Here is a 15002-nt window from a genome sequence, read left to right as displayed (position 1 = left end):
TAATAAAAAGAAAACCCAACTAAAAAATGGGTCAAGGATTTGAATAGATTATCTTCCCAGAGAGAATAAATAATTAGACAATAAGCACACAAAAAGATACTCAACATCATTAGTGATCAAGGAAACACAAATTAAAACCACGAGTGAGATACAACCACCAGGATGTTTAGAATCCAAAATGTGGAACCCACACAGTGGTGGTGGGGACATGGAGAAGTTAGAACCTTCATATGTTCTTGGTGAAAATGCAAAATGGTACCGCCATTTTGGAACCCAGGCTGGCAAGTACTCAAAAAGTTAAACACAGAATTATCGAATGACCCAGAGAGGTAAATACTCAAGAGGATTGAAAACATATGTCCATGCAAAAGTATAATACAGAGGATTGAATCCAGGCCCTTCACACTGGCTACATCCCCAGTTATTTTGTTATTGTTGTTGTCGTTTATTTGTTTCTTCTTGTGAGATAGGGTCTCTTCTAAGTGACGAAGCTGTCCAGGCTGGGCTTAAACTTGTGATGCTTCTGCCTCAGTTTCCCGGTTTGCTAGGATTACAGATGTAAAGCACCACGCCCAGCTATAGCAGCATAATTTGTGAAAGCAAAAAGTAGAAACAATCCAAGTGCCCACTAGTGGATTAATAGATAAGGAAAATGCACTACCCATGCAATGTAATATTATTCAGCCACAAAAAGAAACATAGCCAGGCGTGGCGGTGCACCCCTGTAATCCTAACACTCAGGAGGCTGAGGCAGGAGGATCGTTACATGCTAGGGGCCAGCCTGGGCTACAAAGTGAGTTCAAGACCAACCTGAACTGCATAGTGAGACCCTGTCTCAAAAAGACAAAAAAGAAAAAAAAAAGGAAAGAAACAAATTACTGTAGCTTCCACAGCTTAGGTGGAGGGGAGAATCAAGAGCACCCACTAGTAAGTTCAGTGGTTGGTTGGTTGTTTGGGGGAAGATGTCCAAAAAAGAACAATGCAATGATGGTTATACAACCCTATGAACTTACTTAGAAACAGGGAATTGTACATGTTAAATGGGTAAATTATATGGTATGCAAATTATATTTCAATACAGCTATTACAAGTACGGATTGTGAAATCATTTCAACAGATACATCTAGACTTTTATAAATTAACTTTAAAATCTCCATTGTTTTACTGTTAGGAATTAAGATGTATTTAAGAACATAGTCCTGGTAGAAAATTGACTATTTGACAGTACCCTTGTTTGTGGGTATAAAGAAACAAATTTTGAAATAAATTACTTATAAATATTTCAGGCATGAAAGCTTTCTTTTCCAGATGAAATCATATCTAGAGCTTTTCAAAATCCAGTTTAAAAATCACTACTATGAATTGCAGAATTTCTAATGATTAAATATAAGAACTGACTATAGAGAATTTTCCTTTTATGCTCAATTTTTATATGATAACCTCCTTTTATTCAAAATTCAATTTTTTCTGAAAGAACTAATGCTTACATTTATATGCTACTCTGCTAAAATTAACATGGCCGACTTTTCCCATTTACTGAGCTCCCTTTCAACAGTGAAGTGACCTAACTAATTAAAGGCAACTTTAAATAGAAGAGCTCCAGATACCTCTGATAAATTGTCTTTACAGCATCCCTTCCTTTCCCAGAAAGCCGTAAAGAATAAATAGACACGCATGCACTGTGAACCGGGTATGGAGCCCTACACACAAAGGAGGTAGCAGAGCACTCACACACCTTGCGAAGCTGCTCTATGGAGCCTTGCCAGCGGGTACCCCTGGAATACTTCTTTCCTCTACCTTACCGCCACCAGGGGTGCACCGCCATGCCTGGCTATGTTTCTTTTTGTGGCTGAATAATATTACATTGCATGGGTAGTGCATTTTCCTTATTTATTAATCCACTAATGGCATCTACTAACCACCATTTGGATGTTAAAGCTCTTTTTAGAGTAAAGCTCTTTGATTCAAAGTGTTATGTAAATGTGGGAACAAGATGACCTCATAGTCAAAGAAAAGGATAGAAGCAACGCAGAGTATTAGGGAAACACAGAAACAAGGTGACACCTTGGTTGGAGAAAAATAACGGCAGCAACAAAATGACCTCAAGATTCACAACGAAAGCAGGTCTGATGGGGATGCCATGACTGTAAACCATGGCTTTATTCTCCTCCCTGAGGCTTTCCAAGCCACCCCACCACCACCTTTTTGGTTTTTTTGAGACACAGTTTCACTATGCAGTTCTGGCTGGCCTTGAACTCACTGTGTAGCTCGAGCTGGCCTCAAAGTCACAGTGATGCTCCTGCCTCAGCTTCCCAAGTGCTAAAATTGCAGACATGGCAGCATCATGCCCAGCTTCCTTGGCCTTTCTAAAAAAACCTTTTCATTTCTAAGTGAACAAAGTACTTTTGAGATCCCCAAGAAAACTCTTCACCCTATTGCTAATCATATAAATTGGCACAAACTACCAACACATAAAATGCGTAGAACCTTTAACTCGATTCATTCCCCATGAATTTACCCAACAAGGAGAAAATCTTTGCTAGTCACTCTTCTTATAGAGGATTTATATTTAGAAGAGAAAAAGAACTTAAAATATTAACCCCTGAAAAACAAGAAACTCAATCAACAAATAGGCAAATGAACTAGATAGACACTTAAAAGGAGCATAAAGGGCCAATATGAGGGCCAGGGATATAGCTCAGTGGCATAAGCACCTGCCTGGCAAGCGCAAAGTCCTGAGTTCAATTCCTGATACCACAAAAAGAAAATGGGTCAATATATATATGGAAAACTGTTCAACATCTTTACTCATTAGAGAAATGCAAATCAAAGCCACATTGAGACTCCACCTCCTCACTCAGAATAGCTACCATCAAGAATACTAACAACAATGAATGAACTCTCCTACCTAGTCGGTGAGAATGTAAACTGGTACAACACTGTGCAAATCAGTATGGAGATTCCAGCTAAGTAGAACTACTATTTGATCCAGCTATAGTGCTTCTTGGTACATTCCCTTGAGAATTAAAGACTACAATGACAGGTGAATAGCTATGTTTACGGTGTGCAATCCAAAATATCTAAACTGTGAAAACAGCCTCAATGCCCATCAATACATGGATGGATAAAGAAAATGTGGTATGTATACACAATGGAATATTATTCAGCCATAAAGAAAAACAAAATCACGTCACTGGCAGGAAATGGATGGAACTGGAAACGACCATGTTTTACGTAAGTCCAATAAGTCAGTCTCAGAAAGTTACATGTCACACATTTTCTCTTTTAGACATAAATAAATTCTCTTTTAAAATAAAATAAGTGAGCATGACAAGAAACTAGAAGGCAGACTTTTTAAATATGGGAAAGGGGCTGTGGGGAGAAGGGAAAGAAGAGTAAGAGACGTGAAAATAATCAAAATATGTTACATAATCAGACACACACATTGTTCTGGTGTGAGAACCTAAGAGTGTAAATAAGGACTAATGTATAACAGATACTGTGAAACAGGAAGAAAATGTTCAAACACAAAGGAAAACTAGGGAAGGGAAGGGAGAGGAGGGTAAAGGAGAAGGGAAAAGAGATCTCATTATTTGTGAGAAAAGAGGAAAAAATGGAAACAAAGCTTTTGTAAATAAGGAGGGTAAGAGGGATTGAAGGGAGAGGAGGGGAATGGGGAAAAAAGAATCACGAACAGGTGCAAATTCCCTATAATGAAAGTGATCATTACATATACCTAAAATGTATCAATAAACTCAATTAAAAAAACTTCAAAAGAAAAAAACTGTGTATGTACCAACATAGCAAAACAAATCTCTCCAGTCAGTTTTACAAATATGAGCTAATAAAAAAAAAAGTATCCCACAGCCACAACACCCACCAAGATGTAGGATGTTCTTTGTAGGGCATCTATGGTATTGGGATCGGAAACCACCTAAATGCCCATCGACAGGGGTCTGGTTTAATAGGTGAATCACAGACCCACATCATGGAATACTGTGTAGTCCTTTAAAAGAATGAAATGGTTCCATATTTACTAGGATGAAACACTCTCAGATAACAATCTTTTATCTAAAAGTTTTCGTGCAGTACACAACATAGTTCTATGCTATTTAGTACAAAAAGAGAGGCATTTTCTCATATTCTTGATACATATTTAGGGCTAAGGATGTAGCTCAGTGCTACGGCATTTGCCTAGCATGCACGAGGTCCTGGGTTCAATGGCCAGTATCACCAAAGAGAAAAACTGTCTTACCTTATATATTTTCATATAAGACACATGAATTAATGGACACATACAATTTGTATATGATCTATCCCAAGGTGACACCTTGGTTGGAGAAAAATAATGGCAGCAACAAAATGACCTCAAGATTCACAACCAAAGCAGGTCTGATGGTGATGCCATGGATGACTATAAGGATTGAAAGCAATGGTTGGCTCTGTATAAGGGATCTGGGGAAAAGGGAAGACTTACTTTTTATTCTTTATCGCTTAGTATTATTTGTGATTTTTACTATATGACTGTACTTCTTAGAAAGTTACACAAGAAATTGCACACAACTCCAACAGCCCATAAGATTAGATATGGCTTGGCCATCCATGGAAGCACATGCCTGTAACCTCAGCTACTTGGAAGACGGAGACAAGAGGATCACAAGTTGAAGCCTTGTATGGGCACCTTAGTGAGGCCTCATCTCAAAATCAAAATTAAAAGGGCTGGGGATATATAGTTTAGTGCTCCCTGGGTGCCATCTGCAGTACAGTACTGCCAAAAAAAAAAAAAAAAGAATGGATACAGTTTGAATGAGTCCTCCCCAAATTCATATGATGATGATACTGAGGTGGGCCACCTCGGAGGTCCTTAGGATTAGATGAGCCATAAGGGTGGGGATCCATAAATGCCACAAGGATGGAGTTTATAAGAGGACAAAGAGAGACACAATATAACATGCTTGCCTGTCTTGCCATGTGATACCCTCCACCATGTTACGGTGCAGCAAGAAGGTGCTCACCGGCTGCAGTACCATGCTCTTGCACTTTCAACTTTTGGAACTGTTAGTCAAATAAATTACTTTTCTTTATAAATTATTTAGTCTCAGGTATTTTGTTACAGCAATAGAAAACAAACTAAGACAAAATATACCTTCTGGAGTTGAAGACTCTTTTCTGCGGCTGGATGGTGGTGCAAGCAGGCTCATGGCACTGGGCTGGTGCTCAGGCGACCGCACAATGGCAGACATGGCAATTTGCTGCCTCGCAGTGGCTGGCGTAGACGGGTGAGGGTGGTCCGTGGCTTTGCGGTGCGCAGCTAGAAAGAGAGTAGAACGATGCCTTTTGGTTAGCTGAGTCACCAAGGGCCAGATTAAGCAGACTGCCCCTGGGCTGTCTTTCAAGGACCCAAGACCAAAAGGACATACATCATGCCAACTTGGCAAGATCAGGGAAGCTGTAAATATTTTAGACTTGGGACATCTGGACTGAAAAATTCATGGGCCATAAACTAAGATGCTAAACTACTGTTGGCCAATCTCATGGAGATCAGCCCTCTGTCTTACCCACAGCCTCAAGCGGTTTGCAGAGAGCCCCTACCTTCCTCTCGGGCGGAGCGGAGCTCAATGCGGGTCTTCTGCAGGGCTTCCTCTAGCTCTGCACAGCGAGCTTTCTCCTTCTCCAGGGCCAGCTTCAGCTCATTGTACTGCAGAGGAACCTGTGTGAGCAAAGCAGGGTCCTCTTTCCGTCGACTAAATAAACCCTAGCAATGGAAACAGAGATATCTCCTAACTCCTGGAGACTGGCACTGCACACTAGCTAAAGGAAAGCTGACTTGGGACGAGCAATCCACCAAGGCCAGGCGCATACTCACTGTAAGTGTGTTTAGTAAAAATGGCATGTGAAGGGGGAGGGGGGGTCTGAGCCTCAGCCCGTTCCAGCCAGCTGAAAAAAAAGTGGGGTGTGGGAGTTTTCACCAAGAGGGTTAAAGACGCTTGATTGGCTGCCACCTCTTCCTTTAGTATTCCCATGACAGAAAATTCATTTCCTGAGAGCTTTCCCCCTCAAGAAATGGGATCAGGAGAGATGGAGCATAGAGCCAGGAGAGAGTTCAGAGGTCACTCCTGCCTTTGAACTTTCCTCATGGTGCTTAGTTACAAGACACAGAGGGATGTTTTTAAAAGAAAAGGATGTCCAAACAAGGGGCTTACTTTAAAAAAAAATGCAAATGGAAATATTTATTGTACATGGAAGACAAAAAGGAAAATAAAATAATGCAACCGAAACAAAATTAATCTAGAAAAATAAATGGAAACACCCTAACTACATCAAATGACATAACCAGACAACAGTTTGCTGTTAAAATAAAAAAGATTAAATATCATAAGCATAGCGAACATATAGAGTCACACAGTACGCAACAAAGCCCTTCAATGAAGGCACCATTTGATAGGAGATAGGCAGCCTCTGAATACTGCACTCCAGATGGCACAAGGACACAGGGACCAACCAGTGACTTCAGTCCTTTCTCCTAGGTATTTCAAGTCATCCAGTCATTTCCTATAAAACCAATGCCACAGCCACTATGGTGTACTAAGGCCTTTGGAAGGAACTGCCAACTTCCTTAGACACCTTTGTGGAACCAAGAACATTTAGCCAGTCTCGGTCAAGGACTTCACTGGTTTGGGAAAGCATGGCCTGGGTTTATGAAAAGCAACTTTCCCATGTGCACCTACCCTTACCCTGCCCACGGTTTGAGTTTTTTCAGCACTGTTTAATTACTATGTTATAATTTTAAAGGGATGGTGTAGTGCTAATGGGAAGTGTAGCTATTCAGCCAGGCACTTGGGCAGGGCCACTTCAACTTCCTGGGTTCAGTCTCTTAGTTGTACTTAAACAATCAAAAGCACTGGACCAGATCATTTAGAAGTCCTTCCTACAATCCCACACAGGTGACTTTCAAGCTGGGCTAAACTCCCAGTGTGTGAACTACTAACCCTGCTAAAACACCATACATGAGACCTGCTAATCCTTCTGGAGTCCTGCACAATGACCTTCAAATCTGCTTGGAGCCCTCTGTGGATGACCTACGTATAAACCCTTCTCTGTTCTCTCTGCAGACCCCTTCCCATCGTGTGTGTGTGTGTGTGTGTGTGTGCGTGTGTGTGTGTGTGTGTGTGTGTGTGTGTGTGTGTGATCATCCCCTTAGTAGAGAAAGGAACTAGGACTCTAATGACTATATAAAGTACTTTGTTAGACTTGAGCAATGATAGCCTTGATAAAGGTTATCTCCAAACTTATCTTTCCAACCCCAAACACAAGAAAATGTACCTATTTTTCTTCTATGTTCCTATGACTTCACATCACAGTGGTGCCACTGAGTCATGAGCAATGGAGTGAGACTGCCAACTTCCACGTGTCAAACCCTTTGACCCACCTTTTTCTTTTTAGCAGGTTGGTCCATTTTGGCTTGCAGGAAATCAATGAGTTTGGTTTGTTGAGAAATAGTACCTTCCATTTTCACCTTTTCATGAGAATAGAGAACCTAAAATTCACAAAACAAAAATAACCCCAGAGCCAGACAGAGGTATACTTTTAGACTTGGCACTCTAAGAAAATAAAAAGTAAAACTGTTAGGACACTAGCTTGGGAAAATTCAAAACAAACAGCACTGAGTGAAAATTTACTTAATCCCAATTTTATCATAAGGGAAATAATAAGATGGATAGATATGTGAAAAAGTAAAAAAATAATGATTAATTGTAAGATCCAGGTAGTGGTCACTATGGAAATCTTCCAACTTTTCTGAAAGTTTGAAAATTTTTGTGATTAAAATGTTGGAGAAATATACACAGTATACATCATAAAATACTGACCAACTTACCACAGGCTTTTCAACATCTAGCTTTGCCTCAATACACTCCCAAACCCATGCACACACACACACACACACTACATCATAAAATACTGACCAACTTACCACAGGCTTTTCAACATCTAGCTTTGCCTCAATACACTCCCAAACCCATGCACACACACACACACACACACACATACGCACACCTGGCATGGGGACGGAACCCCAGACTTTACACATGCTAAGTACATCCTCTACCACTGAGCTCTACCCCCAGCCCTGCGGACAACTTTCAAGCAGATTCCCCTTGCCAGGCCCTACCTGAATATTTTCCAGCTGATACTCCAGATCACTTCTTTCTGTCTTCAACAGATCAGCCCGATCAAGAGCTTCTTGAAGCCCTTGTGTGAGACGGAAAATGTGGTTCTTCTGTAGGTCCATCTGCTGCTGTAATTTGGCTTGCTAGGAGGGAGAAGGCCCGGAGAAAGGCTCGATACCATACAGAACATAGCTTGATTCCCCCTGCACCTATCCCCCGCTAGGTTCAGGCTCACACTGAAAGTTCAGCTTTTGAAATGATCTCTTTCCAGAAATACCACTTGTCTTTATTCTAAAATGATGTGGTTATGGTTCAAAAGAAGTGGCGAGAAAATCCTGGATGGACACAAATCGTAGGATCCTCACCATTAACAGGAAGTCCGTGCTCAGGATCTGCCTTGCCACTCAGCCTTATGTCTGAGGATGCTGTGATACTTAAACCTCCTGACAGGACTGAGAATGCAGTGCGATCCGGTGCCAAGTTAACTAAGTTCTATGTGTCCCTTTGCTTTTAGGATCTCAATGGCTGTTAGGAAAAATCACTGTGTAGGCAGCATGGAATACACAGAGCGGAACTCTATCACCCCTAACTTCACAATTGCCACAATTCATACATGTATAGCCACAATTGTCATGTGAGGAGAAAGGAAAGGAAAAACCCAGATATACTCCAGCAGTTGACAAAACGCAGAAACACTTCAATTTAGTACACTGGAGATCGTTTTGTGCTAGAAATCTCTCTCCAATTTCGACATTTGAAGTCAACCAGAAAATAGGACAGGTTATAGAGATTCTGGTTTATGGCTCTCTTTCCTAAAAAGTATCTGTTTCCTTCCTAAAATGTGTTCCACTGTGATAGAATGCTGCTTGATTTCACCCGAACCTCGAGTTATCATCTGGCTGTGCCCCAAATCCTCTCATCGCTGGTAGCCTAGACTCTGCATACTTAGGGGCAGAGCGCTGTACGAGAGCAGTAAACATCACGGGGGCTTTCAAATGGTCCACGGCAGATCTCAGAGCCCTCCGGTCCAGCAAGCCGAGAGCAATTTTCACATCAGCATTTGCCAGTCTTCTCCTTCTTACTTTGCTTCTCTCTGTCTGTGTTTCCCTTTTCTCTTCTACTCATCACCTGCCCTTCCACGTGAGAGGTAGCTGATTCCCTGAAGCACTGCGCTGTAGTCAAAAGAATCTGGACTGTGAAATTTCATAGACCCTACTTTAAATCCTGACTTTAACATTTAAAAGCAATGTGACCACAGGCAGGTCATACTGCCTTTTGAAGTCTCAATTGCTTCATCTAAGAGTGGATAAAACGTCTTGCCTCCTGCAATGACATACAGAGCTCAGTGCCCAGGAAATGGAAGGCGGCTCAGGAATGTTGGCATCTTTATCTCTGTCCTTCTTTCTCCCCTCCACCCAGCTCAGCCCCCGCACCCCAGGTTCTCATCTGCCTTTTCCCTACTGGTCCTGCCATATACATACTAATGATCAGCTGGCCTTGGTGCATACCCGGGAATTTCTCAATCAAACCACGGAACCCCCTAAATACAGAGAGGAAAAAAAGAAAAGAAAGGAGGGAGGGAAGGAAACAGGGAAGGAGGGAAAGAAGGAAGGAAACAGCTAAAATATGCTCTGAAAGGGAGCCACCATTCCCCCGCAAACTAAGTGATTACTCTTGCAAATCCCTCTCTTTAGTTTCTTTCCACTATTTTAGGACAACACTAATTACTAGGCAGGAACTAGAGAAACAAGAGCTGTGGACAAGGATCTATTTGGTGACAGCCAAGCCCAAAATATTTTTCTAGATTAAGCACATCAACTGTCCAGGCATTTCCAAGAAATAGCTGGTTATTTACTATAATAAAAACTAAGTACAAGGAAGAGTGACATTTACACTTTGTGAAATGTTTTTCAAAAGCTATCTGCTGCAGAGAGTGGCAAATTGAGGAATACTCATGGGTCAGTGTGAGAATCAAAAGTGGGCCTGAGCTATACTTAGACTTGTCCAACAATTTCACAAGGGTGACAGGAGACTGGGAAGATGAATGAAGGAGTTGGGTGACAGAAGTAGAAATACAAAACAATCCCAGTGGGCAGGAATGATGGGGCAAAACCAAACAGAAAAGGTCAACAGGATGGTACTGTTAATAATAGGATGGGCATTTTTAAAAACTTCAGCTGAATAAATACAGAACATAAAAGTGTTTTATATTGAAAACAAAGGGGGGGACCTGCGGAAGGACAGGTACAATTTCACAGGTTCATGGAAGTCAGTGATGTGACTACCCTACCCAAAGAGCGCGAGGTAATTGGCAGAGATTTATAGAACCCAGGATATAGGTAAAAACATTCCACTGAAAAAGGTCACATGGGCCTGGCGTGGTGGCTCATGTCTGTAATCTCATCACTTGGGAGGTTGAGGCAGGATGATTGTGAGTTCAAGACCAGCCTGGGCTACACAGTGAGTCCATGCCAGCTTGAAGTGCATAGCGAGACCCTGTCTCAAAAATTAAAAATAAAAAAGTCACACGGGACACATTTTAGACCACCTGGACTCCTAGAAACCACCTGGACTCCTAGAACCTTTTTGGAAAGACATATATACCAGAAAAGCACCCAAACCTTTGAGAAATTTGAAATGTCTCACTAAGAAAGAGAAAGCAATTCAGAGTGGGAGAGACAGTTTGATATCTAATTGTCACAGAAATAATATAAGTAGTTATAAGATTTACAAGGAAAACATGAGTTAATTCATCTAATGTAGTCAGAAAGGCATCTGAAACATAGTAAGCGCTAATTAAATATTATTTTTATTATTAAGTAATTTAATAATAAATCAGTATTAATTTCTAATTTTAGTTGGATATATCAGTCTACTCTTTTTTTGAGGGCTTATCAGCATTTGTTTTAATTTTTTTGTTGCTTCATTTTTATCATTTGTTTATATTATTACATGTTTGTAGTACATAAGGTTTACATTCCTTGTGGAGAGTTGGTATCTGTACATAACACACCCTAATTCCTTCTTTCATCCCCTATCCCTTCCCTCCTTCCCCTTCCTATTTGAGAAACATCTATCTCCCTAATTCCTATTATCTAACATTTATTTTGCTCTTTATTTATATTTTGGATTTGTCATTGTCAGAGTACTCTTCAATTTCATGTTGCAATGCAACAGAAACAATGGGTAAAAGTTGTAGGCTTTCACTCAAAGTAAGAATAGAGTTCCTAACAGTTACAGTTGATGAAAAATGTGTGCGCATGCCCATGGTTACTGTAATAGTTTGGCCAAGGTCCAGTGAGGTTCATCTCAGAGAAGTGTTGGGGTAGAGATGTTTCTACCTTGAGTTAGGAGATGAATCTGACATGGACTAGACAGACATAAAATTTGTCTAATTATGTCCTACTTAAAAGCCTCTGTACTTATGAAGAGGATGCTTAGGTTGAAGTCTTGGGTCATGCTTAAAAAGCACACACCAAAACCAAGGATCCCAACTATAGTTTGGATAACAAAGATCATTCTTTACGTGTGAGGCCCGGGTTCAAGCCTCAGCACAACCAAAAATAAATGAATAAAAATGGTTTCAACTATCTGTGAAATCCGATTCAAATCCAGTATCAGCCAGATGTCTGTGCTCAAACATCTATCTGGGAGGTACAGACTGGGAAACTGGAAATGTTCTCATGTAGGTTAGAAGTGAGAATGAGGAGCCTGAGTCAGGCTTCCAGCATTCTATTCCTGGCACTGTCACTGACTCACCACGTAACCTTGGACCAAAGTATTGAGCTGTCAGGGCCAACTCACTCTCCTCAGAAGAAAAAGAGGACGGGCAACAGCATCAGTTATTTCTGTTTTGGTTCCAGCATGTGGCTAAGGTGGGGACATTGCCTATTCGTGCCAAACAAAAAACTGTAACACTCTGCTTGATCGCCAGGTGTATTTATTTAAAAATTTGAGTACAGGCTGAGCATACCTAATCCCAAACTGCAAAATCTGAAATGCTCCAAAACCCAAAACTTTTTGAGTGCTGACACAGCACCACAGTGAAAAATCCAACGCTTGACCTCATGTGACGGGTCAGTCAAAACACAGGTACATTAAAAAAAAAAATTGTAGATATTTTGTTATTTTTTTTTTATTATTCTCTTTAAAATAAAAATAAAATAAAATAGGTTGCACTAAATTGCTTTCCATCTATGTATATAAGATCTAAATAAAGCATAAATAAATTTTATGTTTAGACTTGGGTCCCATTCCTAAGAATGAAAAAAAATATAGATATATATATATTATATACATTATTCTCTTTAAAATAAAAATAAAATAAAATAGGTTGCACTAAATTGCTTTCCATCTATGTATATAAGATCTAAATAAAGCATAAATAAATTTTGTGTTTAGACTTGGGTCCCATTCCTAAGAATGAAAAAAAATATAGATATATATATATTATATACATTACATATGTAAATATTCCAAAATCCTCATTCTAAGCATTTTAGATTAAGGATATTCAACCTGCATTGTGTTTACAGGGCCACTTGGTGAATTTCATTCATACATATGTGCATGTAAAATTAATTCTATTTTTAAACATTTTGCTATTAAAATATACCTTTTTTAAGTGCTAAGGATCAAATTAGACCTTCCTACATGCTAGGTCATTTTACCATTTTTAAGTGCATAGTTCAGTGGTACTAAGAAGAGTCACATAATTCTGCAACCATCACCATCACCCCTCTTGAAAACTTTCCCAGACTCCTACCTATATTTTGTAAAGTATCATTCAATAAGACACTTCACACTCACCTGTAATATTTTCACTACACTTTTCAAACTTAATGCATAGCAATGTTATTTCTACCAGCAGAGCTTCTGAGGAGCTATGAGTATTACATGACAACAGAGAATTCTGATTAACTAAACTGCCAGCCTCATTATAGGTTAAACAGAACCCTCTTTGGAGCTCAAGTTTTCATTAGACATCTTTATAAAAACACATTTGTCCTGGCAGGTCAGTTCTAACGAACAAAGCAGAATCATTAGTGATTCAATGTATAGAGTTGGCTGAGAGTAGGAAGTAGTCATCAATTTAAGTAGCAATTTTTCACAGTTCTCTGAAAAGGCACATGATATAACATAAAGGAAGGGTTTAGCAGATCAATTTGAGCTTGTCATCTTATATCTCAAAAGCATGGCACGATTTTCTTAATTCAATTAAGTACATGTTCAAAAGTGCTCATGAAATTTGGCACTCAGCATAACCTGATCAAATCTGTGCCCTGTGTAGGAAGCTAATTTGCATGGCAGTTCCTTCAGCACAAAACTTAACATATTTTGAATACTAACTCTGAAGAACAATTTAACTTAATATTCATGCACCCATATATTTAATAAACTTTTCTTCATCACATACTTATTACATGTTTAACACTTTATTAAGCAGCAATGTAGGAGGATGCAAATGACAGAGACCCTCTGGCCTTCAAAACATATTATTTGAATCTGTTAAGCATTTTATATAAAATATTATGTGGCCAATGTACTTTGCCTCAAAAACTCCAGTTTCAACATGTGAGTGTCTAATTTGGATCTGACCATCTGAATGTAACAAATTTTCACTGTCAAACTCCCTCCTGGCTTCAGCTCCCAGGTGGTCTACACTCACCTCTTCCAGAAGCCTTTGTTTGAGCTCTCGCTCAGTCTCCAGTTTCTGCTGTAGGCTTCGGGCATTCATTTCAAGCATAGCATGCTTCTTTTCCAGGTCATTAAGCTGGATGTTCAGAAATATTGCCAATGATAACACAATGAAAATGTTAGACGCTAACAACTTTTATAAATGCCCACCAACCTTCACATATAAAGGATAATCGCGTTCTAAAGGTGAGAATGCAAAGGTTGTTTTGAAAAACCCAAAGTCCACGTTATAGGTAAGTCTGCTGCATGGGGACAGGAATTATTCTTTTTTTTTTTTTATGGTGTTGGGGATCGAACCCAAGGCCTTGTGCATGCAAGGCAAGAACTCTACCACTGAGCCATCTCCCCAGCCCCAGGACAGGAATTATTTCTAAGGGATGGATCATATGTATAGCTGCAGCAAGTTCTAAAAGGATGGCTGCTCAAAGATGTATCAATCTGACAGCTTGGCTGAATTTAATTAAATAATTATAAGCTGAGTGCTTAGTACTTGCACAGCATTACAGGACTGGGATGAAAGGGTCTTACATGAAGTTGGAAATATAGAGAGTAGCTGAAACTAGACATGCATGCACATCCACAATGACTGCTTTGTCAGAGGAAAGACTGGTAACATATGTAAAAGGGAAATTCATACAAAATAAAAACAAGAAAACATGGTACTAGAATGTCTAGAGCTTTAAAGGACAGATAGGAATGGACTAATGAATACTTCAAGAATAGTCAGCCAGAAAAACATATTCTTCAAGTTAAATATAATAGAGTTCACTTATTTCTAAATTATATTTATTTTCCTCATATGTAAAAAACTGGGGCTAGGTGTAGTGGTGTATATCTATAATCCTAGCTACTCAGGAGGCTGAAGCAGGAGGATCCCACACTGAAGGACAACCTAAGCAACTTAGTGAGACCATGTCTCAAAATAAAATTTAAAAAGGCATGGGGATGTGGCTCAGTAGTAGAGCACCTGCCTGGCTCAGGATGCACAAGGCCCTGGGTTCAACCCCCAGCAGTGTAAAAGAGAAAAGTGGTAAGCCAGCCTCAGAATTCAGGAGTACTCCTGAGTGGTAAGTTTTAGCCTTGAATACAATACTCCTGTTTCTATGAATTTCCAGTAAGGAAATAACCATGGATGGC

General features: G+C 39.9%; 1 protein-coding gene across 7 annotated transcripts in view; it reads right to left on the bottom strand.

Moving 5' to 3' along the window:
* Cit (citron rho-interacting serine/threonine kinase) overlaps window positions 1-15002 on the bottom strand; it is a 166748-nt gene that overhangs the window by 23614 nt on the left and 128132 nt on the right. For 5 of the 7 annotated variants that reach the window (XM_005396520.2, XM_005396521.2, XM_013520469.1 and 2 more), the window contains 5 exons: window positions 13837-13941; window positions 8171-8311; window positions 7430-7537; window positions 5593-5755; window positions 5147-5311 (listed from right to left, as the gene is read on the bottom strand). In XM_005396520.2, the coding sequence (XP_005396577.1) occupies window positions 5147-5311; window positions 5593-5755; window positions 7430-7537; window positions 8171-8311; window positions 13837-13941 (682 nt within the window). The remainder of the gene's footprint in view (window positions 1-5146; window positions 5312-5592; window positions 5756-7429; window positions 7538-8170; window positions 8312-13836; window positions 13942-15002) is intronic. The other 2 variants (XM_005396522.2, XM_005396523.2) reach the window with 1 other exon arrangement.

Source organism: Chinchilla lanigera, unplaced genomic scaffold (genome assembly GCF_000276665.1).
Source record: "Chinchilla lanigera isolate Chin_1 unplaced genomic scaffold, ChiLan1.0 scaffold00054, whole genome shotgun sequence".
Classification (NCBI taxonomy): Eukaryota; Metazoa; Chordata; class Mammalia; order Rodentia; family Chinchillidae; genus Chinchilla; species Chinchilla lanigera.
The sequence above is the reverse complement of the archived record's forward strand: the minus strand, read 5'-3'. Positions and strand labels throughout refer to the sequence as shown.